Below are 25,153 nucleotides of genomic sequence, written 5' to 3'. Positions count from 1 at the left end.
TGTTTTTGAGTGCAAAAGTCAATCTGGACTATTTGCAGATCTCATCAGAATTTCAATATTTACAATTGTTTCATAACATCAATGCCATAATTACAGGTTGAATAGAAGTAATTTTTGAGGACTATTTGCCTACAGAGGCACATGTCCAATTTTGAAAAGTTTGGACCAAAATCCAGGGACTAGTCTGAAAAGTGTAGTTGTCAAACAATGATTGCTAAAAGAATCATACTGTTTTTAAATACATTTGTTGTTTGGAACACTGTATGTGAGATTGTGACAGTCAAGCTGCCCCCCTACCATATAATAGAACCATTAGTGCTCTGTCTGAACATCCTACCATCTGAGAAGTTCACTTAACCGAAAAGAAAAAATGTTTTGAGTTTCCAACATTCCTGAGCTTTGACCTCCGTTTGTTTGCAGGGAAGAATAATTTCAGATGGAGTAATCTGATCATTTTAAGATGTTTTAAGAAGACTCTGTGCCATTCTCTTTAAACATGCATCATACTTTTCCTGGAGCCACTAAATAAAGAAAATACATTACAACTGTAAATTCGACTGTTGTGGCAGATTTGATGTCAGTTCTTCCATTAACCAATGAACACATAGCACCTTCAAGTCCCAAACAACTGCATCTTAAAACACTAACATTCATCAACAGCTGGGCATTATTTGACACTTGTACAGAAATAACAATCACTTGAACATGGCAAACAATTTAACAAAATTTAATTGCCCCCAGTCAGGGATTATAAAACCTCCATGTCCACGCCAAAACACCTGCTGAACAAAAACAGTGTGTTCATCAACTTTATTCAGTTATGATGTACAAGATGCCTACATTAAAAAAAATTATAATTTTTAAAATAAAATGTAATAACCTTTTAAAGGTAAGAGTTGCAGTCACGCTCAGCTTTAATTCCTAACTCTCTAAAAGACAAGCGGTTTAAAGTAAAAAAACCTTTATTTCACAGTTAAAGAAAGCAAGAGACAAAGCATAAGGAGAAATACTTGGCAAGTCCCACATAAAACAGATCAGAAGCGAATACTTTCTCAAAAGTTAAGAACTACGTAAAAAGGCATTTTCATTTCAAGAAAGGTAGGTCCAGGATTATTGCAGGCAATCAGGAAGAGTTTTCTGAGAAGATTTCAGATGTGACACTATCCAAGGGCTGCCAGTGGCAATTCATGAGTGAATCGTAGAGCTCCTCACTACGCTCCATGTACTGCTTATTCAGTGTTTCCACATCAAGCTGTGGGTTTAGATCTAGAGGAAGAGAAAGAGAAGTGTCAGTTAAGCAGGGTTGGGATAGCTACTGAAAAATTATTAGCTAGCTTCTTTGTAGCTACTTTTCTAAAAATTTGTAGCTAGCTACAATTGAGCTACTTTTCCAAAAAAAAAAAAAAGGCTACTTTTTACCTACTCTCAAAGCAAGTTTGTCAGAATGTGTTTCTTCACCTGATGCACCAAACAAGCCCAACAAAAAGTGCGAACAAGGCACTGCATTTAATCAAGTGCCAGAAAGAAACATGCAATTGAAAAGCTACAAATATACACCAAAAAGATCACCAAAAAGTGAGTTTCATCATAACCAGCGATCTAACTTGCACAACCAAAGGTGTGATTTTGCAGCTTTGCAGGTAAAAATAATCTTCCTTTGCTCTAAAATAAAGCTCTGCTGATTTTTCTAACATAACATTTTTACTCTATTTTTGCAATAAATGATTAGAGGATACTTTTCAAATCTACTCTAGATAAATGACAGAAAAAGGTTGCCCCATGGTATAATGATAACACTCTAGGTATAAAACAGTCCGTTAGACAACTAGCACAAAAATGGCGCCTGACTAAACTAGAAGTATTCCAGAGAGAGCCTTAGAGACTACATAAGAGCACTCACTGCAGCACGCTCGACCTCTCTCCTCTCTCATAGAAAATAATAGGAATGATCCTAGATTATTTAGCACAATTTCTAAATTTCCTCCACTAAATCTTCTACTTGTATGTTAGATCTGATTACTACAGGATTATGCAAAGAAATTGGCTATATCCCCCAAACTCTTAAACTAGCAGTAATTAGACCTCTAATTAAGGAAGATAACCTTTATCCCTAACTATCAAAAAGACCTCTTCTGAGTAACAGGAGTTTTTCTTTCCTGGCTCAGATCTTACCTCACTGATTGCTATCAGTTTGTAAATGTAAACAGTGAATCATCTGTCCTCGCAAAAATAAAGTATGGTGTTCCACAAGGCTCTGTTTTAGAACCTAAATTACTCACATTATATATGCTACCAGTAGGCACCATTATCAGTAAACACAGCATCAATTTCCACTGCTATGCCGATGGCAAAGAGTGATATATATCAAGCAAACCAGATGCTAAAATTCAATTTAGCAAGACTGTTGACTGTTCAAAAACATAAAAGACTGGATGTGGACTAACTTTCTTCTACTTAACTCAGATAAAGGCAAAGTTTTGCTTCTTTGTCAACTGTCTAACCCATTTTTAATCGTTTCTCAGTTGCGTCAAGTTCATCTGTAAAAGATCTTTACATGATCTTTGTCACAAAAGATCCCGAGCTGTCCTCATCTGTGCACATATAACGAATATTACTAGAATAGCATTCCTGCATCTCCACAATAATGCTAAGAAATGTGTCTACAGGATGCAGAAAAGCTAGTCCTCATATTTATTACCTCAAACCTAGATTACTGTAATGCCCTGCTGTCTGGATGTTCCAGCAAAAGCTTTAACAAGCTTTAGCTAGTCCTGAACGCTGCAGCCACAGTCCTCACAAGAACCAACAAGTTTGACCATATCGGCCCAGTTTTATCTAACCAACTGATTACAAATTTCTTTTTCTGACCTACAGCGCTCTAAATGGACTCACCCCTCAGTACCTGAGTGAGCTCTCATACTATGAACCAACATGCTTACTTCACAACGTGCTGGCTTACTAACAGTACCCAGAATTAATAAAGTTTCATCAGGGCGGAGAGACTTCTCATACAAAGCCCCCCCAACTTTGGAATAATCTTCAGTCAGTGTTCGGGACTCAGACACAGCCTCAGTCAAAGCCTACTTGTTTAGTCACGTCTTTGGTCATTAGTTTTCCCTGTTAGATAAAAGGTGCAGATCTGGAGGTTCATGGACAGAGTATTATGGTAAACTGGGAGTGTTGGTGCTGTCGTCCTGTTGCTCTCAAACATTCACTCGATCGCTGACATCTCAAAGAGCCCTCAAGTTTCTGTTACCTTTCTGGTTTCTACCTTTTAGTTAGACCGTAATATTTAGACCTGCCGGTGTCTGTGCTGCACTCTTGAGTTGAACAACTCCCCATTCTGTGCAGCCTGATGCTGTTGCTTTTTCTGACTTGATCAGGTACCCACTGCTTGTCAATCTTCTTGGCCGTTTCAGCCTTCTGGATCGTTTTGCTTCCCACTGAGCTTCACGCGGTACAATGCTGTGCAAACATCACCTTCAATGAACTGACTCTCCTGACGCTGCTGCATAAACTCAAATGAATTAATTAACTATTAAACTGTCAAACACTAAGAAGCTGAAATCTTCTTCTCTTTCTAATTTCCCTGTTCCACCTTAAATTGCACAGCAGTACATTCTGCCACCTCAGGCATCATTTAAGGTGGAAATCGAAAATTTGCACAAGAAGCTGGTGAATGAGAAGTTGATTTCAGCCTCATAAGAAGTTGAATGGTGAGGGACAAGAAACTCTACTTTGCCAGAGAGTTTTCTGACGGACACGCAAGAAAAACAGCTACAGCTGACCTAAAGCTTAAAGCATATCAAAGTATGTCTGCGTTTTTGTTTATATTTTTATTCTATACAAGTACATCAGCACATACTGAGACTTATTTACAGCCATGATAGTAAAACAGACATACAAAGTTTCATTTTTGTTGAAAGGAAAAAACGGCTGCTCTTAATATTTTGGTTGCCAACCCCTGAGCCAAACCAAGTAAAGGGTGATCAGTCTGAAGCTCAGTCAGGATTGCACAATAATCACTAGCCCAGTTAACAACCGCGTTCTATGGTTCAAATTCAAATATATTTCAACACTCTCTGTTCACTCACTAGTACATTTCCCTCTCTATCCTTTATCAGCCTAACCTGCTGTACATCCTTTCCAGCTCTATATCTCTGTTTAGCCAAACGATACAAGTCCTAATAATTTTATTCATACATGAAAATAAATGTATAGAACTAAATGTAAAAAACTACACACTCCCTCAGTACTTTATTAGGTACACCTCCTTGTGTCTACACTCAGTGTCCATTATATCAGCTCCATTTACCATATAGGAGCACTTTGTAGTTCCCCAATTACTTACAATTACTCTGCATACTTTGTTAGCCCTCTTTCATCCTGTTTCAGCAGCACTGCTGTCTGATCTACTTATACCAGCTCAACACCCTAACATGCCAACACAATGTTAATTCTCACTGCAGTGCTGAGAATGATCCACCTCCCAAGTAGTACCTGCTGTGTGCTGGTGCGGACCATAGAAAAACACAGTGAAAGGGTACTAGAAGTAAGCAGAGAAACAGACGGACTAGAAGTCTGTAATTGTAGAACTGCTCCTATATAGTCTTCCTATATAGTAACTGAAGCTAAAATCATGTCAAAGTTTATTTATATAGCACTTTTTATAAGTCTATTTTTTTTTTTTTTTTTTGCATAGCAGCTTTACCAAAAAATCTGGTTCCAGGCTCCCATGAGCAAGTCAATGGCGACAGCAGTTTAAAAAAAAAAAAAAAAAAAAAAAAAAAAAAAAAAACACCACCACACACACACACACACACACACACACACACACACACACACACATCATAACAGCAAAAACAAGAAACCTTCAGAGGAACCAAGACTTTGCATTGAGTCAGAAGGGTACACAGTACAGTTTGTCACTGGCCCCTTACTGATTTCTCAGCCAAGGGTCACTGTTCACTACCTGGCTTCTGTTTCTGCCATATCTGGATGACTGGCTATGCACCCATTCTGAGAAGCAGGCATTTGGGGACGCACACAGGCAGCTGGAGCATGCTCAGGCCTTGGGTCCAACCGTAAACTGAGAGAACAGCCCAGGTGCACCGTACTGGACACTACTGCGCCTGCTGCACTTACTCTCAGCAGCTGCACAAGTAGTTAGCTGCTAATGCTACACATTTGTAGTTTGATTTTTTTTTTCTCAACTCTGAGTGAGATGGTAAAGACAGATACCTCCACCACTGGATGGAACACCATCTTGCAACACAGATGGGTGCAAGACAAGACGCGCAGCAGCAGATCAACATTCTCAAGCTACATGCTAAATCTTACATGGTGCCTTGGACATGGCTAAACGAAGGGCTCTCTTCTAGAGAGTCTCTCATGTGGGTGCAACCAGCGAGATGCCCAACCACTGCCTCCATCCAGAGCTAGGTTACCCTGATTAGTTCCACAAAAGGGAAATTTAATTTTAACCCATGTGTACAATGAAACACCCACATACCCACTTGTGAATGCACACACAAGGGCGTACTGTTACATACTGTCGGCTCAGGGGATTGAACCATTGACCTTCCTGTCACATTTCTTGTTTCCCAACCTCCAGCGCACTACTGTGGTCTTGTTAATGTGGCAGCAGTTCAGACATGCACGGGAGGACCTTCTTGACTTATCAGACAGCTGTGGTTTTCAGACCATGTCCAAAATAGAACATTGGGTCAGGACGTTCTGGCACAAAAGAAGTAGAGGGAACTGCTGTAAACCTTCTCTCCACTTCCCCTCATTTGCACTCTGTTCAACATTGCTGAAAGGGAGAGACATTGCGTTCTTGTAGTAGCACCACAACAGCCATATCAGCCAGATCTCAACCGAGGGTTCACTGATAAGTGCTTCAGCCTAGCAGTTTACACAAACCAGACTGAACCCAATTCGAGCTCTGAGGACCTACGTCACTGCAACAGCTGGGCTTTGTATGTTGGATATACTCCTCAGTTTTCACGCAGTCTGCCACTCTTTAGCCCATTCATCATTGGCCAAGTTCTGACCACACTGCTTTTATACACACCTTTTATATTTATACTCAGACCAGTCTTATAATTTTGGCTGTTTTTTGTCCAAAGTGACCCTTTAAGCACTACAATCCCAAAGAAATGCTAGAAACATTACCTTCATTGTCTTCTTCAACCTCTTCAGTGGCATCAGGAGATTGCTGCAATGACAAACTAAGCATAGGATTATAAAAATATTTAAACAACTTTAAATTCACAAAAATAGAGGGAAAACATGTCAAGAACAAAAGCTGGAAGTTACTGCAAATGCCCTGCATTTATAATAGTGACTTTATCTGCAAAAGTATCTCTATTGGTGAATTCATGTCTTGAGTGTGTTGCTAACAACCCTTTTATGATAAGCCTGTGTTAATAATTGTAATATACCTCCAAAGCAAAATAGTAAATTTATGTCAGAAACTGCAGAATTACTATCAATAGCATCCACAAACTACAATAAGATTCTTCTGTCTGGTGATTTCAACTTGTATATTGATAGTCCTTCATATTAGAATTCATTACACTTCTAGAGAGAATTGATTTGAAGCAGCACGTAGGCAGCTCTAGCCAAAAGCTAGGTCACATCCTGAATCTGGTCATCACCAAAGGTTTGAACACAAAAGGTGTCTCAAAACTTGGATGTTTTCATATCAGATCACTTCTGTATTTTCTTTCAAATCAATTTAGAAGATGAAAGTACCTGAAACTTACTTTTAAAAACGCTACATTGACTCAGAAAACAGTTGAGAAGTTTAAAACTGTTTATAATAGTTGAGGGAATACAGATACGACTCCATCCTGTAATGATCTAGTCTCCAATCTAAGTGCTAGATTACGGGAAAACCTTGACCTTCTCACCCCAGTAAAAATGAAGAAAAGCTTGCACACTCTTAAAAATCCATGAATGAATGTGGAAATATGCCAGCTTAAGAGAAATTGTTGTAAATCGGAGCACTTATGAAAGAAAACTAAACTGCAGGTACATTATGATATTCTCAAAGAGCAGATCAGTCTATAATAATGCTATGAAAATATCCAGACAGTCATATCTCTCCAGTGTAAGCAACAGACACAAAAATAATACCAAAATCCCTTTTTCCACCATAGACAACTAAATAACCCTAACTTGTCTGCTGGTGCATTTAACGATGATTTATCTTCTAAAATCTGTGAAGAGTTTGCAGTTCATTTTCAAAATAAAATAGACCTGATATGACAGGATGTAGCTCTGCAGACTCAAACAAGCTCCTATAATGTCCCTGATAAGCCAGCGACATCAATAATGACATATTTTTCTGTTATCAACTACAAGGAGGAGTTCACAACTATTTTAAACAAAGTTCATCCGATAGCTGGGATAGGCTCTAGCAACCGGCCGCGACCCTGAGGGGGAAGCGGCTTAGAAAACGTGTGTGTCTAAGTTCATCCACATGTGATCTTGACCCTGTTCCTACTTCATTCCTTAAGATGGTTTTTGATTGTTTGCACAATGATTGTTTTACTACTGTAAATTGTTCTCTGTCACTAGGTGTTTTTAAAACTGTCCTGGTGAAGCCTCTGCTTAAAAAAAAAAAAAAAAAAAAAAAGTAGCATGGATCCCTCAATACTAAATTTTAGACCAATTTCAAACCTACCTTTTCTAAGTAAAGTCTTAGAAAAAGTTGTTTTCAAACAACTAAATACATATCTAATATCAAAATATTTATATGAGAAGTTTCAGTCAGGTTTTCATTCCAACCATAGAACAGAGACAGCATTGATTTGCATTATGAATGACCTCAGCGCTGATGCACAAAATCCTTCTATTTTGGTTTTATTAGATCTTTGTGCACCCTTTGATGCCATTTCCCACAATATTTCACTCCAGCATCTTGAATGCTGGGTCGACCTCTCAGTCACAGTTTTCACAGTTTTAGAATGGTTTAAATCATATTTAAGTAGGCAGTTCATGGATCAACTTGGAAATCATTCATAAAACCCTGCTGTTTCTTGTGGAATCTCCCAAGGTTCAGTCTTAGGGCCTTTACTTTTCTCTTTGTACATGCTACCTCTAGGTGATGTCATTAGGAAGCACATTATAAATTTTCATAGCTATGCTCACGACACCCAGCTATACATTTCTTTTCCTTCTGAAGATCAAGACCCTGTCGACAGACTAACCAGCTGTGTGTCAGATATTTCTCAGTGGATGTCGCAAAATTTGTCACAAAGTTAAATCATGAAAAAACTGAATTACTGATTGTTGGTACAGAAACTCAGAGAAAAATTATTTGAGAAACATGGTTCTTCAACTTCATATACCAAAACTGAAGTACAAAACCTGGGTGTGACCTTTTACTAAAGTATCTTTTTATCATTTTAAAAATATTGCTAAAGTTCGGCCTTTTCTATCTCAGAGCGACACAGAGGAACTTGTTCAGGAATTTGCTAAAAGCAGACTTGACTACTGTAATGTTCTTCTTACTGGACTTCCTAAGAAAACTATACATCCCTTACAACTCATACAAAATGCAGCAGTGTGCATCCTAAAAAAAAAAAAAAAAAAAAAAAAAAAAAAAAAAGAGATCACTTCACTCCCGTTTAGAAAGAACTACACTGGCTGCCTGTATAATTCAGCATAGATTTCAAGGCCCTACTACTAGTCTTTAAAGCTCAAAACAACCTAGGACCTGCTTACATCACAGAGTGTCTGTCTGTTTATGTTCCGGCATGTGATCGAAGATCTGCAGATAGTGGCCTTCTACAGATACCCTCTGTATACAGAAACCATGGAGAGGCCTCTCTCAGTTATTATGCTTCTAAACTGTGGAACTCTATTCCATCTTTTACCACAATCAAGCTCAGTGCTCACTTAAGAAGCACCTAAAAATGTATCTCTTTAAATTAGCATTTAACTAAAACTGAATGTCTCGTGGTTTTTACCTTGTAATTTAATCTTCATTTTCTTCTGATTCTAATTAAATACTAATCTCTTCTGTAACTGTTTTATCACCTGTCTGTAAAGCACATTGAGCTGCCACCAGCATGAAGTGCTATATAAATAAAATTATTATTTAATTATTAATAATTATGTCTTCCAGAATTCCTATTAAAAGTTCAAAATGACATGTTACCAAAGTAGCTTTTGAAAGGACTTCTAAAGACTCCAAAGATTCCATGAAAGTTTCAATTATGATTGGAGCCTGAATTTTTAAAGGGTTGTTCTTTTAGAGCTTCACACTCCACTAAGAATTCCCAGCAGTATTAAGCACATTCCATATACCATATACAATGATCTGCTGAGATTTCAATTCTTAATGACATGAAAAGTTCTTCATAAACACCTCTTAAAATATTTTAAATCAGCATAGATGAGTGAGCTAAGGGGCATGACTACCCTGCCTCGTCCTGACAAGGAGTAGTCTCCTGAAATCACAAAACTAAAATTATATAACTTTTTACATTACAGTGAACATGCTAAAATAGTGACATCTACTTTGAGGAGAGATCTTCAGTATGACCAGTACTGCCAGTGTTTGTCTATGGAAACTGTATGGCTATATGCTTTATTTTATGCACCCCTTAAAAATGTTAAGAGGTGCATAAAGTAATATGCACTTGAAGAATGTCCAAATACTTTTGACCTCACAACAGTGCCTTCTTACCTCTGTGGTTGCATGCATGTCAGGAGGCATTGGGGGCATTCCCATTGGTGGAGGGGGTCCCATCATCCCATGAGGAACCGGAGGAGGGGTGGCATAAGGATTATATCCGTAATTGTAACTGTTGTAGTGATCGTAGCCCCAGTGCTGATAGTAATTACTGTATGGCTGTTGATAGTACTGCTGCTGGTAATTGCTGTTATAATTGTGATTCTGATTATGGTAGTTGTTTGATTTGTTGCTGTAAAATAAACAGACACTGTTAAGTAATGGTGTACATACAATTTAAACTTGGATCACCTACAGGGGTGAACAAAATGAACAATATTAACAAAATCACATGCTACACTAGTCGGCTAAAATATACTGCCTCATCTGAAGGGGACAGCACTGTCCCTCAAGCCTCCTCATCTAGCAAAAAAACCCAAAGGTTTTAAATATTTTTAATTAATGTTAAAACCTTTCATTTACATTAACATTTTATCCACAATCCATGGGTGTATAATCTTATGCAGCCTAAAAGAACAGGACTCTGAAAAATGCTTCAATATCCCACTATACACAATTCAGGACTTGTAACACTATGCAATGAGACTGAACCTGTTCTACAAGTGCAGCTTTCCCTTTATTTAACTCCATATTCAAGTTAAGAGATTCAATACTTTGGTTATTTTGTCCACTCCCTGTAAGATTAAGATTTTTAGGACAATTTTACCTTTTGTTGACTGCAATGCTAATCCTGATGGGCTTGCCTCCCAGGCCAGTAGCATTCTGAAACTCCTCAAGGGCTTTCTTCTGCTCGCTTTCATCACTGAACTTCACAAAGCCATAGCCCCTATTTAATTCAGTACAAAACTAAATTGTTGGCATTTCTCTTTTAGTTTCAACATTGTGAATCTTGCATTATATAAGCTTATTTCAAAGTTTTCAAAAAAGGAAAAAAAGCTTAAATTGATGGTAGAACTTAAACTTTTATTTTACTTTTAACATGAAGTAGCATCACTTCATTTGTGAGCTGCTCTTGCTTACCCTATGTGGGGAAAACAATAGTTTTAGAGGATTTGTAACAAAGGCAAATCACATCAATGTATAGTGTTGTCCCCATTTTGGAACAGCAGGATAAAAAAAATTAAGCAAAATAACTGGCAGATAAACGGATTAAAACGAATTATCATACATCTCATCAATAATAAAGGACATCTATAATAGGGCAATAATCTTATCTTCATATCAGTCACTAGAAATGACAATGGAAGCAACAGAAAGTTGGCAGAATTCGTTTTCATACCTCGAATTTCCATAGGGATCAGTGACAACTTTGGCTCCTTTGCAAGAAGGGTATTTTTTCACAAAGAACTGATGAAGCTGATAATCATCCACTTCTGGTGTGAGGTCTCCAACAAAAACAGAAAATTCAGGTCTGAGGAATAACAAAGAAAAAAAAACCCAGCATAATATGCTTCACCATTTTGTTAGGTTACAGTAGGTTTGTTTAATGGTAATAAAACAAAGAAAAAAAACAGCATAATATGCTTCCCCATTTTGATAGATTACTGTAATTTTGTTTAAATGGAACAAAAACAATAGATTAATCAAATTAATGCCGACAGCTCAGTCATTACCTCAAACACTCAAAAGGGTCTTGAAGAGTGTACTGTAATTTGAATCAGTACACATGAAAAAACACCATTCAAGGAACCATACAGGAGTAAAATGAACTCACCCAGGTTCAGGCCTTTTCCCATACGTTGCATAATTCAGCTTGAACTTCCTGGGCTAGAAACAGACAAATAATTAATAATGAATATACAACCTTTAATCGGCAAGAATTAAACATTTCCTGTAGTGAAGAAATTTCTCTCAAAAATAATCTTTAGAGTAAAACAAAAACATTTATATGATCACATACCTCCATCATTCAGTACTGGCTTTTTCCCCTTCGTCAGCTAGATCCTAACAGAGTTTATTCACCAGTTTCAAACAAAGTCATTTATAAAACAGCCTCAACCACCTTTATTTGGTAAGAAATTAAACACTAACTTGCTCACTACTAGTTGTACATGGGATTGCTGTTTAATTCTTTGTTTAAATATAAGGTGGGAGCCATGCTGTTTAAACTTAAAAAATAAATAAATAATAAATTATATTTATATATATATATATATATATATATATATATATATATATATATATATATATATATATATATATATATATATACACACACATACATACACTACCGTTCAAAAGTTTGGGGTCACATTGAAATGTTCTTATTTTTGAAGGAAAAGCACTTTAAACTAGTCCTAACTTTAAACAAATACACTTTATACATTGCTAATGTGGTAAATGACTATTCTAGCTGCAAATGTCTGGTTTTTGGTGCAATATCTACATAGGTGTATAGAGGCCCATTTCCAGCAACTATCACTCCAGTGTTCTAATGGTACAATGTGTTTGCTCATTGGCTCAGAAGGCTAATTGATGATTAGAAAACCCTTGTGCAATCATGTTCACACATCTGAAAACAGTCTAGCTCATTACAGAAGCTACAAAACTGACCTTCCTTTGAGCAGATTGAGTTTCTGGAGCATCACATTTGTGGGGTCAATTAAACGCTCAAAATGGCCAGAAAAAGAGAACTTTCATCTGAAACTCGACAGTCTATTCTTGTTCTTAGAAATGAAGGCTATTCCATGCGAGAAATTGCTAAGAAATTGAAGATTTCCTTCAACGGTGTGTACTACTCCCTTCAGAGGACAGCACAAACAGGCTCTAACCAGAGTAGAAAAAGAAGTGGGAGGCCGCGTTGCACAACTAAGCAAGAAGATAAGCACATTAGAGTCTCTAGTTTGAGAAACAGACGCCTCAAAGGTCCCCAACTGGCTTCTTCATTAAATAGTACCCGCAAAACACCAGTGTCAACATCTACAGTGAAGAGGCGGCTGCGGGATTTTGGGCTTCAGGGCAGAGTGGCAAAGAAAAAGCCATATCTGAGACTGGCCAATAAAAGAAAAAGATTAAGATGAGCAAAAGAACACAGACATTGGACAGAGGAAGACTGGAAAAAAGTGTTGTGGACGGATGAATCCAAGTTTGAGGTGTTTGGATCACAAAGAAGAATGTTTGTGAGACGCAGAACAAATGAAAAGATGCTGGAAGAATGCCTGACGCCATCTGTTAAGCATGGAGGAGGTAATATGATGGTCTGGGGTTGCTTTGGTGCTGGTAAGGTGGGAGATTTGTACAGGGTAAAAGGGATTCTGAATAAGGAAGGCTATCACTCCATTTTGCAACGCCATGCCATACCCAGTGGACAGCGCTTGATTGGAGCCAATTTCATCCTACAACAGGACAATGACCCTAAACACACCTCCAAATTGTGCAAGAACTTTTACAGCAGAAGCAGGCAGCTGGTATTCTATCGGTAATGGAGTGGCCAGCACAGTCACCAGATCTGAACCCCATTGAGCTGTTGTGGGAGCAGCTTGACCGTATGGTACGCCAGAAGTGCCCATCCAACCAATCCAACTTGTGGGAGCTGCTTCTAGAAGCGTGGGGTGCAATTTCTCCAGCTTACCTCAACAAATTAACAGCTAGAATGCCAAAGGTGTGCAATGCTGTAATTGCTGCAAATGGAGGATTCTTTGACGAAAGCAAAGTTTGATGTAAAAACAATGTTATTTCAAATACAAATCATTATTTCTAACCTTGTCAATGTCTTGACTCTATTTTCTATTCATTTCACAACGTATGGTGGTGAATAAGTGTGACTTTTCATGGAAAACACAAAATTGTTTGGGTGACCCCAAACTTTTGAACAGTAGTGTATATATATATATATATAAAAAAAAGAAAATGAGTACAAATATGGTTAGAAAATGAGTACAAATATGGTTACTCACAGGATTTGATCCTGGAACCAGCTTCCCATTGAGCCTCTGAACACATCGATCAACACTGGCTTCATCTGCCAGTTCCACAAAGCAATATCCAGCAGAGCCTCTGGAAGAATTAAACACGACACATGGGCTGACATGAAAATCTCTTTTACTATAAAGAAAGCTTTTGAGAGTAAAATGAAGAAAGCATTTGACACATGAAAAATGTGCTGACAAACATGGGCATTAAGAGATGAAAAAGAAAAAAAAAAAAAAGTCAGAAGTCGGATGGTCTTACCCAGTAACTCGGTGCGTGATAATTTTAACACCATAGGCTGTCTCCCCCATAGTGCTGAAAGCTTGCTTGATGAAGTTTTCATCCATGTATGGGTCTAACTGTAAGACACAAGACAGCTTATTACATATGAATCCAGACAACATTCTTAAGAGTACATCACAGATGAATCCAGAGATTAATTACTCTTACAAAATTTCACACAATACATCCACCCATCAGGTCCTGCAACCAACTGGAAATTACTACACAATTCCACAGCCAACTGTTCTGATCAAAGTACTTTCATAACTCAGTGCATCCACTACAGAGAAGATCACATTGGTATCACAACTTTGTTACATTTTAAGGAAAGTGAACAGCCAAAGATTAAAATCTTTTGATAGGAACAGACATTCGACCTCAAAACAGGTCAGGGTCTGTGAAACATATGGCCAAATAAAGTGCCAAAAAGAATTCCTTGCATGAGGCCATTAAAAAAAAAAAAAAAAAAAAAAAACCCACACATTTGGTTCCCAATATAAATAAATAAATGAATAAATTTAAAATAAATAACAAAAAAATAACATGGTTCTTTGAAGAAAGATCATCTGGGGGGTGATCTGAAAAATACGTTTTTCCTTTCTGAGCAGCCAGTATCGGTGATTACAACAGTTATCTGGCTTTTGAACAATTTCTTGTTCATTTTGATAATTACCTCGAGTAGAACTTGAGCTAAGTAAAAAAGTGAGGATTTTAAAATGTTACATAGCCATGTAAAAACATTTTCAAAAGTAATCAAACAGCATATTTATTGTGACAAACATTTATTTATTAATACTTGATGGATGGATGTTTACTAAAGTTATTTTATTACTTGAAAATATCAACAAATATCAAAGAAGAATTTATCGAGCCACCAAGAATATAATCCAACTTAACAGTGACCCATGTAGGTTTTATCCTAATAACAGTTTTGGACTTTTCATGGATATTCTTTTTCATTACACTCCAACTCTCCTGTTTCCTAAAGGATTTTTTTTCTTTTTCTTTTTTTTAAAATCAACACTAAGTTTTGGTGCGATTTGGTGGGAGCTGAACTGTCACTTATCAAAACATTTCAGCTTAACGAATGGAGGTTTGTGCTGTTACAAGAAACATTTGTGCCAGTGTTATCCTCCATTCGTTAAGCTGTAATGTAATTTAGATGTTGATGAGGGGCAATAAACTGTAGTGTTTAATTTCTCTAAAACAGTGCCAGCACAAATGAATAGTAGTATTTTTATTCCACTTCTGATCATATGGGGGTCAGGCTTCATTTCTGCCATATTGCCCACCTCTACTTTAGGGATTTCTAAGTTCTGTGCCACACATTTTTATCTCACCAACACAAAACACCTCAAAATATAGCAAATAAATTTGGTTGAGAGGTCTGAGGCCCAGGCCCCAAGTATTGTACTAAATAGCCTGCCACTTTGACTCGAAAGAATTAAATCTGGGACATCGTTCTGAAGCAAACCCAGAGTCATCCATTGGATTGCCAGATGGAGAAGTGTGATTCATCACTCCAGAGAACACTTCTCCACTGCTTTCGAGTCCTGCAAGCTTTACACCACTGCATTCAAATCTTTGCATTGCACTTATTGATGTAAGGCTTTGATGAATCTGCTTGGCCATGGAAAGTCATTCCATCAAGCTCTCTACACTGTTCTTGAGCTAATCTTAAGGCCACATGAAGTTTGGAGGTCTGTAGTGATTGACTCTGCAGAAAGTTGCCGACCTCTGCGCACTATGCGCCTCCGCATCCACTGACCCCACTTGGTCATTTTATGTGGCCTACCACTTCGTGTTGCTGTCGTTCCCAATTGCTTCCACTTTGTTATAATACCACTGACAGTTGACTGTGGAATATTTAGTAGCGAGAAAATTTCATGACTGGACTTGTTGCACAGGTGGGATCCCATCACATTCACTGAGCTCCTGAAAGTGACCCATTCTTTAACAAATATTTACAAGGAGTCTGCATACCTAGGTGCTTGGTTTTTAACACGTGGACATGGAAGTGATTGTAACACTTGAATTCAATTATTTGGATGGGTGAGTGAATACTTTTAGAAATATAGTGTATTTGATGTGATTCATCAAATTTGTTGTGCATCCATGGCATACCAAACTTCTCATCATAACACCTGATATCTTGCTACTTTTACATTTCAGCAGTATCACTTGCCATGTGGAAAGTGAGGCAGTAATAAGACTACATTACCATCCACATTTAGCCTAAAATTCTTTGTGTTGTTCCTAAACATTCTTATTAGCAGATTACATCTCGCATAGTATTGTAGCATTCTAAGAAGAGATTGCACTTCTGTTAACTGCCATAATGTGTAATTACTTGTAAATAGAGCTGAGCAATATGGCCAAAAATGTTATCATGATAAATAAAATCCATATCAATCGATATCAATACATATAGTGACAAATGTCAAATAATTATTTCTTTCAAGTTTGAAGGCTGATTTTTGCTCCGTTTCACAAATCTGTCATGGGACAGTGCGAGAATGTGTCTGTTGAGCTGTTTTTATCAGCTGGAAAAGCACTGTGGCAGTTTTTGTAATAGTCATAATATAAGAAGGAAAAGATTATTTTTATCTGTCTGGTGACAAGTGCGTGGCTCTCCCATTACAAATGCTAAAGATGTGGCCAACAACAGTGCAAAACTGTTTAGTTTCTCAACATCATCAACTTGGTACACACAGCAAACATTAGCTGGCTCGGTACATCAGTGATGCACCATACTGTCTCACTGCCATCACTCCTACCACATCAGAGCATATCATAGTATTCAGACACCAGGTAGAAGACAACTGGGCTTCTCTACTCTATCACAGTAATTTGAGGGGTGAACTGTAATATATCTAACACCAGACAAATGGAGTCCTCCTTTTAGCTATGTTTAAACGTTCTCTTGCTTAATTTACAGTATCATCAATTCGCCGTGTTGTGTGAGTGATGGAGCGCTGCTTCAAGTTCGCCAGCTTCTAAAAACAGCTAGCCTGGAAAGATAGCACTCTCGAATGCCACACAGCTTCCTTAGTTTACTTTCTTAGGAAAGCTTCTTTAGTTTACTTTCATTTAAATCAGGGCTGTAACTTGCATGAAGTCGCATCATTCTTTCACTTTCGTTGCTTGGGAATGCACTAATACTACAATAAATCTTTTGAATATTGTAACAGCACTTTAGCTGAGAGAAACCAATGTGATTCAACGTTGCTAAAGCTTCTTAGGATGTTCGGAAAGAGGAGGGTTCACTGTAGGGCAGTTATGCCACTTATCTCGCCACTCACACTTGGTCACAGGAGAACAGATTGCCAGTCGCTTCACTCAAACAGAGAATATATAACTACACGTTTCAGACATTGCTAAAGATTCATTTCACTCGTCTCCCCCCATAATCATGCCAAAAAATGCACCCTCTCCTGGTGACAGCAGAGTAGTGTCGCTTTTCCTTGCAGTAGAAAATGCCATGAGGGCTGTCGCTAGAATGTGGAAGTGGGAGAATGGTGTATTATATTGAAAATGTAGCAAAGCTTTCTTATAGCGTAATTATCAAGGAAAATTTATATCAATAATTTTCGTTATAGTTTTATCGCCCAGTCCTAAATATAAAAAATGTACCGTTTTACATTTATTTACTTTTTTTTGGTACTGTTTTACATTTAATAAATAAATTATACATGATTCCTGATCTTTTTCATTTCAGGCAGCTTGTAACTTCCACCACTCTGCCTAGGCTAAATGGTCCCCTTCCACTGATTTCCATATACAGCACACATGTACATTCAACACATCCAAATCTTTATCACCACATGAAATACATTTTTGGTTGAACAACAATATGAAATAAGCACGTTAACATTCATATGGCCTTCCTCTTGTGGCCTTGTACAAGTTGATGAGTTTTCACTTTATCGAATGTTTCCTGTAATATTTTAATGGTTATATTTACAGTTCTATGTATTTGTTGGTGTAGGCTTCACAGTTTTTATCCTGCATCTAGTCACTTGTACCCACTTACTAAAAAAGGCAAGTTGCATCCTGATGTGGGCCCTGATATATGTGTGCATGTGTAAATCTATTCACATATTTTTTTTTTTCAAGTTTTTGAGCTCCATTTTTCTTACAAACATCACTGACTATTAAATGTCAATGACAGCCATACAAGTTATTTTTGTGTTTGTCAAGTTATCTACACACTTTAGTACACATTTAAATGACTTAAGACCTTTTTAATTTCTCTAAAAGAAAAAAAATATATTACTGCAGCAAAAGAAATCAAAGTAGACTACAATATACACCATTAGAGTTTTATTGCAATTGACTAACAGAAATATATATATTTCTAAACATATAGTATTAAATATTATATATGTATAATAATTATACAAGTAATGTAGATTGACGGTAGACAAAGAAAAGTCAAGAATGGACATATTTACAGTAGACATATCACCTTCAGTACATACAGCCAAACTTTCCCTCAAGCCAGAAACTGGATAAAAATTTTCTTCTAGTTTAAAATGCAGATCACAGCCAAACAAGGCATACTACCATCGCCTACAAAGTGAAGTGTACAATACCGATGTAAAGCACAATGACTTTAGTGAAAAAGTGCTTCAGGTATGCCCTTGTGCTGCATTATGGAATTGTTATGCTAAAGGGTTCGTTCTTTGTTTACATGCTGCAAATACAACGTGAGAGCTTAATAATAAAACTGTTTTATTGCAGGTTTTCAGGCTTGTGATGCATTATATTGAATCAAATAAAACAGGAATGTATCCCAACCTACACCAGAGGGATGTAAAATTAACCTTATTTATGGCCTGATCCACAAACTACCAAAAACTAGCAGATTAAATTATTTGCGCATGCTAATTTTACCTCCTTCTTCATTCATAAACCTTCTAATATAGCTGCTGTGTGGCCTAAATGCCTGTTCCTTTAAGTAGGTGTAAAGATCACTCAAAGTCCATGTACAGCTTAACTCTCTGTACAATATTAAGCCACATAAAAATCTGTATCAAATCACACAAATCTTACATTTATAATGAAGAGACAGTCAACTTAAAGCAAGGCTCCAGACTGCGACTAAAATGGTTGCAATGGAAACCAAAATTATTCATTTGGGAATAATAAAAGTAATTAAACTTGCCAGTGGCAACAGGTAGCTACTTTTATTATTTTTATGGGCAACTATATATTATTATTCTTCTGTTTCCCCATGCATGCCAGAAAAAGACTAGTTGAAGCAACTTTACTATCAGTGCTGGACTATGGCAACGTTATCTATAAATATGTTCCCTCCAGCTCTCTCAAATTACTGGACCCAGTGTATCACTCTGCCCTGAGGTTCATCACCGGAGATCTGTACAGAACTCACCACTGTGACTGTATGCGACTGTATGCTGTGACTTTTCGCTGTATGCGAAAGTTGGGTGGCCCTCTTTAACGGTACAAAGGGAAACACACTGGTTGATTTTTATTTATAAGACACTCTCCAGTCATTTGCCAGAATCCATCACTTCATTGATGAATACAAGTAACAGTAATCATCAGACTCGCTCTAGTAATTGGATCAGCTGCCAGGTACCAAGAGATTTTATTGAACTGGAAAAATCAGCTTTTAGTTACAGTACACCAGCGAGCTGGAATTCACTACAGGAAACACTAAAACTCAGCTCACTGGTGTCACTCAGTCATTTTAAACTTTTAATATAAAACCACCTTCAGACAGCCTGTACCTGTTTCACTTAATCTTATTTATTCTTAACTTTTACTTTTTGTTTTAGTTCTTCTTAGTTCTTTTTTTGGTTTTCATGAAGGGAGAACATTTTTGTAAAATAGTAAGTAAAAAATAATTATGAATCAGGGCACTCAATGTACATTTTGGTTCTTCAACCACGCTTCTCCATCCTCCACTCTGCCCACCTTCACCCAGTATGTAACCTGCCACACCAGAGACAAGAAAATACTGGACCTGTTTTATGCAAACACAAAGGAGGCATATAAGTCATCACCCCTCCCTCACCTGGGAAGATCTGATCACAAGCTTGTTCATCTCCTGTCTGTGTACAAACCTCTTGTACAGAGGGAACCAGCAGTCACCCGCACAGTAAAGAAATGGTCTGAGGAAACTGAAGAGGCTCTGAAGGACTGTTTCAGCACAAGTGTGGGAAGTGCTGTGTGATCATGAGGAGGAGGACATAGTCCGTTATGCAGTGTGTGAGGCTGTCTATGTGAACTCTGCGTTGAGAACACTGTACCCACCAAGACTGTACGGTGTTTCTCTAACAGCAAGCCGTGGATTAACCCTGACATAAAGGCTCTTCTGAAGGAGAAAAAGAGGGCCTTTAGATTAGGGGACAAGGAGGAGCTGAAAGCTGTGCAGAAGGAGCTGAGGAGGAAGATCCGGTAGGGGAAAGCTAGCTATAGGAGGAAGATGGAGTAACAGCTACAGCAGAATAATGTCAGCGGAGTCTAGAAAGGCCTTAAAGCAATCTGAGTCCGACTCTCAGGCGATAGGGGACCAAAAGTGGGTGAACGATCTCAATCTGTTTTTCAACAGGTTTGATCACTCACCTGCCCCTCCCACTACACGGACATCTCTGCTGAAACCCTCCTGTCTGGCACTTCCAGCATGCTGCTCTACCCCCTCTCTCACACCCACCCCCAGCCCAACAACTTTCAGCTCACACCCACCCCCCACTGGTTCTTCTGCTGGTTGCCGTAACCCTCAGTTCACACCTTCCAACACTAAGCACCCCTCTGACCTTCACAATGGCCCAGGTGAGAAATGAGCTCAGGAAGATCAAGGCGAGGAAGGCTACAGGGCCGGATGCCATCAGCGCCAGCCCTCCAGTCCTACACAGATCAGCTGTGTGGGATAGTGGAGCACATTTTCAATACAAGCCTGTGGTACTGGGGAGAGTACCACAACTGTGGAAGACATTTGTGTGGTGCCATTGCCGAAAACCCAGTACCCAAAGGACCTCAGCAGCTACAGGCCAGTGACACTGACATCACACCTGATGACACTGGATAGGCTGGTCGTTAGACAACTCGGCCCTATGGTGAGCTCATCTATGGACCCACTTCAGTTTGCCTACCAGCCTGGCATCGGGGTGGATGACGCCATCATCTACCTGCTGCATGGAGCTCTTTTGCACCTGGAGAAACCTGGGGGCACTGTGAGAATCATGTTCTTTGATTTCTCCAATGCGTTCAACGCCATACAGCCTGGGCTCCTAAAGAACAAGCTGGAACAGGCAGGGATGGACCATCACCTAACGCACTGGATCCTGGACTACCTCACCAACCATCCACAGTACGTGAGGACAAGGGACTGTGTGTCCGACATGGTGGTCTGTAACACAGGGGCCCCACAGGGGCACCACAGGGAACGGTGTTAGCACCATTCCTCTTCACCCTGTACACTGCAGACTTCATGTACAACTCACCAAACTGCCACCTACAGATCTCTGATGACTCAGCAATCATTGGCCGCATCACAAATGAGGACGACGGAGAGTACAGAGAACTGCTTAAAGACTTTGTGGACTGGTGTCTGTGGAATCACCTACAGATCAATGCGGGGAAGACCAAAGAACTGGTGGTGGATTTCCGCAGGCGCACACATCCCTCTCCAGCAGTGAACATCCAGGGAACGGACATTGAAAAAGTGGACTCCTATAGGAGCTGGGTGTGCACCTTAACTGTAAACTGGACTGGTCAGACAACACTGCTGCACTTTACAGGAAAGGACAGAGCAGACTCTACCTGCTCAGGAGATTGAGGTCATTTGGAGTGCAGGGGCCATTCCTGAGGACCTTTTTTGACACAGAGGTGGCATCAGCCATCTTCTATGGAGTGGTCTGCTGGGGCGGCAGCATCTCCACTTCAGACAGGAAGAAACTGGACAAACTGATCAGGAGGGCCGGCTCAGTCCTAGGGACTCCTCTAGACCCAGTGCAGGCGGTGGGAGAAAGGAGGATGCTAAACAAGTTAGCATCCATGCTGGTGAACTACTCCCACCCCATGCATGAGACTCTGGCAGCACTGGGCAGGTCCTTCCTTCCTGCTGCTGTGAGACTGTTCAATCAGCACTGCTCCCAGTAGACCACATACACGCACACAATATATACACACACACAATATACGTTATATGTTCCTAAGTGCAATACAGATTTTATACAACTCTTATTTTATTATTATCCTTATTTTCCTGTAAATAGTCTAGAGATTTAGCTTTAATTTTTATTATTTATAATGTCGGTAATGTTTATAATGTTTCCAGTTTCTATTACTGAGTGCCTTACTCCTGTTACTCTGCTGCTGCAGTAATGCTGTGAATTTCCCCGCTGTGGGACTAATAAAGGATTATCTTATCACTTATCTTAAGATGAAGTTAACTGACATACTGCTGCGATGGTCAGGAAGTGTGGCATCTGGCCTACAGGCCAGTATTTACCACTGATGGGTGAATATAGAAAAAAATCTGTTTAAAGTAGGATGCAAATAGCATAATCTCTTTGTGAATGATTTGAATGATGAGTGATTCTTGATGATTATAGAAGAGCAATGTTAAAATAGCATGACGTTTCACTAAAAAATATGATTGTCACTCATGGCTCAGGGCAGGTCATTAGCTGTTAAATGCAGAGAGGGTGTTTTTGAGCTGCATGCAGTGATAAGTCTGTGTTACTGTTCATTCAAAGTTGCTGAGTTTGTTATTTAGTTTGCGATTCAATAAGTGGCACACGCCAAACAGTGCCATTTCCAGATAGAAGTGGCCACTTCCTGTGGTTAGACCTCACTAAGGGACAGAAACCCTGCTGCGGCAGTTAGCTTGATAAATCAGTAGAATTAAACAGAACTGTACCATGGCCACGTGTTATTAAAACATTGTGTGAAGTGTATATGAAAGACAAGTTCTCAGAACAAGCTCATCAGCATCTAGCAATGCTCCGACAAGCTCCAGTGTTAGCCCATCTGAAAGAGTAGTTTCTGTTGCTAAAATCCCTCATTAAATAACAAAAACCTACAATTTTATTGTCTAGCGACAAACCGATTTTCCCAATTTGATTAACGTAACCATGTTTTTGAGAACCCTTTTTGGTCGCTTTAAACTGGTCAGAACTTATTTGGTAAGTTTTAATGTAAGCCTGTAATGCAAGTGTTATGGATGTTACAAGGTAGCCGGACGACTGAATTATGCTGCCTTAAAATTGTGTTGGAAATATTGCATTTATGAGATGGACGCACGTGAACGGTACTTGTAAACTCGTGTTTAGGAGTTGGGGACGTCAAGGGAAAAAAATTAAATAAATGATAGCCTCTGATAAACTGGCCATGTTTCATAACATTAACACTGAAGACTGAAACCGTTCACACTTGGAAATAGAAATAGAATGTATGCACAACATACTCTCTTTAATAACAGAAAAATAATACTAAACCAAAAACATAATTTTCACTTATTTCCAGCCAAGATCACACAAATCAAGTCGTAAGTGGGAATTTCTGGGGAGGACAAAGTCAGCATGAGCCCCACTTATTGGTGAGTAGGTCAGCTGACTTGAACGAGCTGCGTTGGTCTGACGTCATAAAAACATTCCTTCCAAAATTACTTACAACAGAAACAGTAAACACGCATACTGCACATCTTTTGTATTATTTCGTTCCTTGTCCTTGTTGTTTGCTTTCTAAGGACCATAACGTAGTCATATGTGTGTGAGCGAACGACAGGGTGCGGGTCGGCTGCTGCCTTACGGCCTTAACGGCACGAAAATAACGTTTCAAATAGTAGCATTAACATATGATAGTAAGTTTAAAGGTAATGCTTTCAGCAAGATCACCTCATTGTGTTGGCGTACGCATAAAATAAGAATGAATTTGTCAGCTGGGTACATAAACCAACACAGCAGAAGGCCAAGCACCACCGTCGACAGCTAGCTAATTTTACCCAGCAAGTTGCATATTCTTAGCACAAACGATCCAACCACAAAAACTAAACCTAGAAACATGTAATGTTTTATTCTTCTGTTGGCAGGTCTCAAAAGAAGTTCCTAAGAAACTTAAACTAGTGGCTTGCTTACTGCTGCTGGTCTCACCAGAGTAGTTAGCTAACACATGTTGCAAACCCTTAGCTAAGTTAACGACATAGCTGTCATTCTGTTAGCTGAGCAAGAAAACAATTCAGCACTTACGTCACCCATCCACAGGCTTGTCATTCTGTTAAACATTTCGACGATTAAAACAAATAAAATCTCACTTGACACGGCTCGTTTTGTAAGACAATGTATCAGAGTTAATCGTAAAACTACACCAGAGGATTTCCAAACCGCCTGTAACTCCACTCCACTCAAAACATGGCGGAACCAGAGAATTCTGACGTAACCTTGTCCTCTTCTTCTTCTTTCGCTGTGACGGCGGGTCACATGCAAAAAGGATACTGCCACCTACTGAACCTGACTAAGTAATAGCGAAGACAATACTGAACCGCAGACTAAGGAGAAGAGGTAGACCTCCGAGAAGGTTTATGGATGTAGTGAAGGTGGATATGGAGATGGTTGGTGTGAAAGTAGAGGAGGCAATGGATAGGGGAAGATGGAGGCAGATGATCCGCTGTGGCGACCCCTAAAGTGAGCAGCCGAAAGAAGAAGAAGAAGAAGACTATTGTAGGTCTCCTCGAACTCAAACCCATCAAGCCCTAAACGTCCGCGATATTTTCAGTAAACCACCTGTCTTTGGCTAACCAGCCTAATATAAACTACAAGGAAGTCATTACCTACCAGAACTCTCTCGTTTATTTACTATCCAATTCATTCCCACACTGGATTTTAAAAACTTTACTACAGCTATTTGGTTCTTGTGTGTGTATGTCTGTATATGTATAATATAATGCATATGTCTGTCTGTCTGCCCTGCGATGGACTAAGGACCTGTCCATGGTGCTGGGATAGGCTCCAGCACCCCCCGCCACCCAGAATTATAAGCAGCTTAGAAAGTGTGTGTGTGTATTCAGTTATTAGATCTCCATTGAGTACAAATGTAAAACAAAAATCGAAATGAGTAAAATAGTTTTCATATTTGATCCAAAAGCGCTCTATTTTTTCTATTATTTTAAATGTAAAATTAATTTGAATGAAAAAAATAAACCTCTACTCATCTCGTTTTGATTATCCCATTAACTGATAAAATTGGCCAGTATCTTAACAAATTAAACATTTTCATTTCTAGCCA

At 38.8% G+C, this 25,153-nt stretch overlaps 1 protein-coding gene across 2 annotated transcripts; it reads right to left on the bottom strand.

Annotated features, from left to right (window-relative positions):
* Positions 1–795: 795 nt before the first annotated feature.
* On the bottom strand, positions 796–24,311 carry trnau1apb (tRNA selenocysteine 1 associated protein 1b). Of its 2 annotated transcripts, none has more exons than XM_017699283.2 (9): positions 24,118–24,309; positions 13,877–13,974; positions 13,603–13,702; positions 11,421–11,473; positions 10,986–11,117; positions 10,413–10,532; positions 9,701–9,938; positions 6,175–6,217; positions 796–1,266 (listed from the first exon to the last, which is right to left on the bottom strand). In XM_017699283.2, the coding sequence occupies exons 1-9, from the start codon at positions 24,151–24,153 to the stop codon at positions 1,124–1,126; spliced, it is 963 nt and encodes a 320-aa protein (XP_017554772.1). In that variant the 5' UTR covers positions 24,154–24,309; the 3' UTR covers positions 796–1,123. The 2 variants fall into 2 exon arrangements, with proteins under 2 accessions (XP_017554772.1, XP_037386912.1); XM_037531015.1 differs by having other exon boundaries at positions 1,160–1,266; positions 6,175–6,230; positions 24,118–24,311.
* Positions 24,312–25,153: the final 842 nt, after the last annotated feature.

This window comes from Pygocentrus nattereri, chromosome 19 (genome assembly GCF_015220715.1).
Source record: "Pygocentrus nattereri isolate fPygNat1 chromosome 19, fPygNat1.pri, whole genome shotgun sequence".
NCBI classification, from domain to species: Eukaryota; Metazoa; Chordata; class Actinopteri; order Characiformes; family Serrasalmidae; genus Pygocentrus; species Pygocentrus nattereri.
Note: the sequence above shows the minus strand (reverse complement) of the source record. Positions and strands in the feature narration are given on the sequence as shown.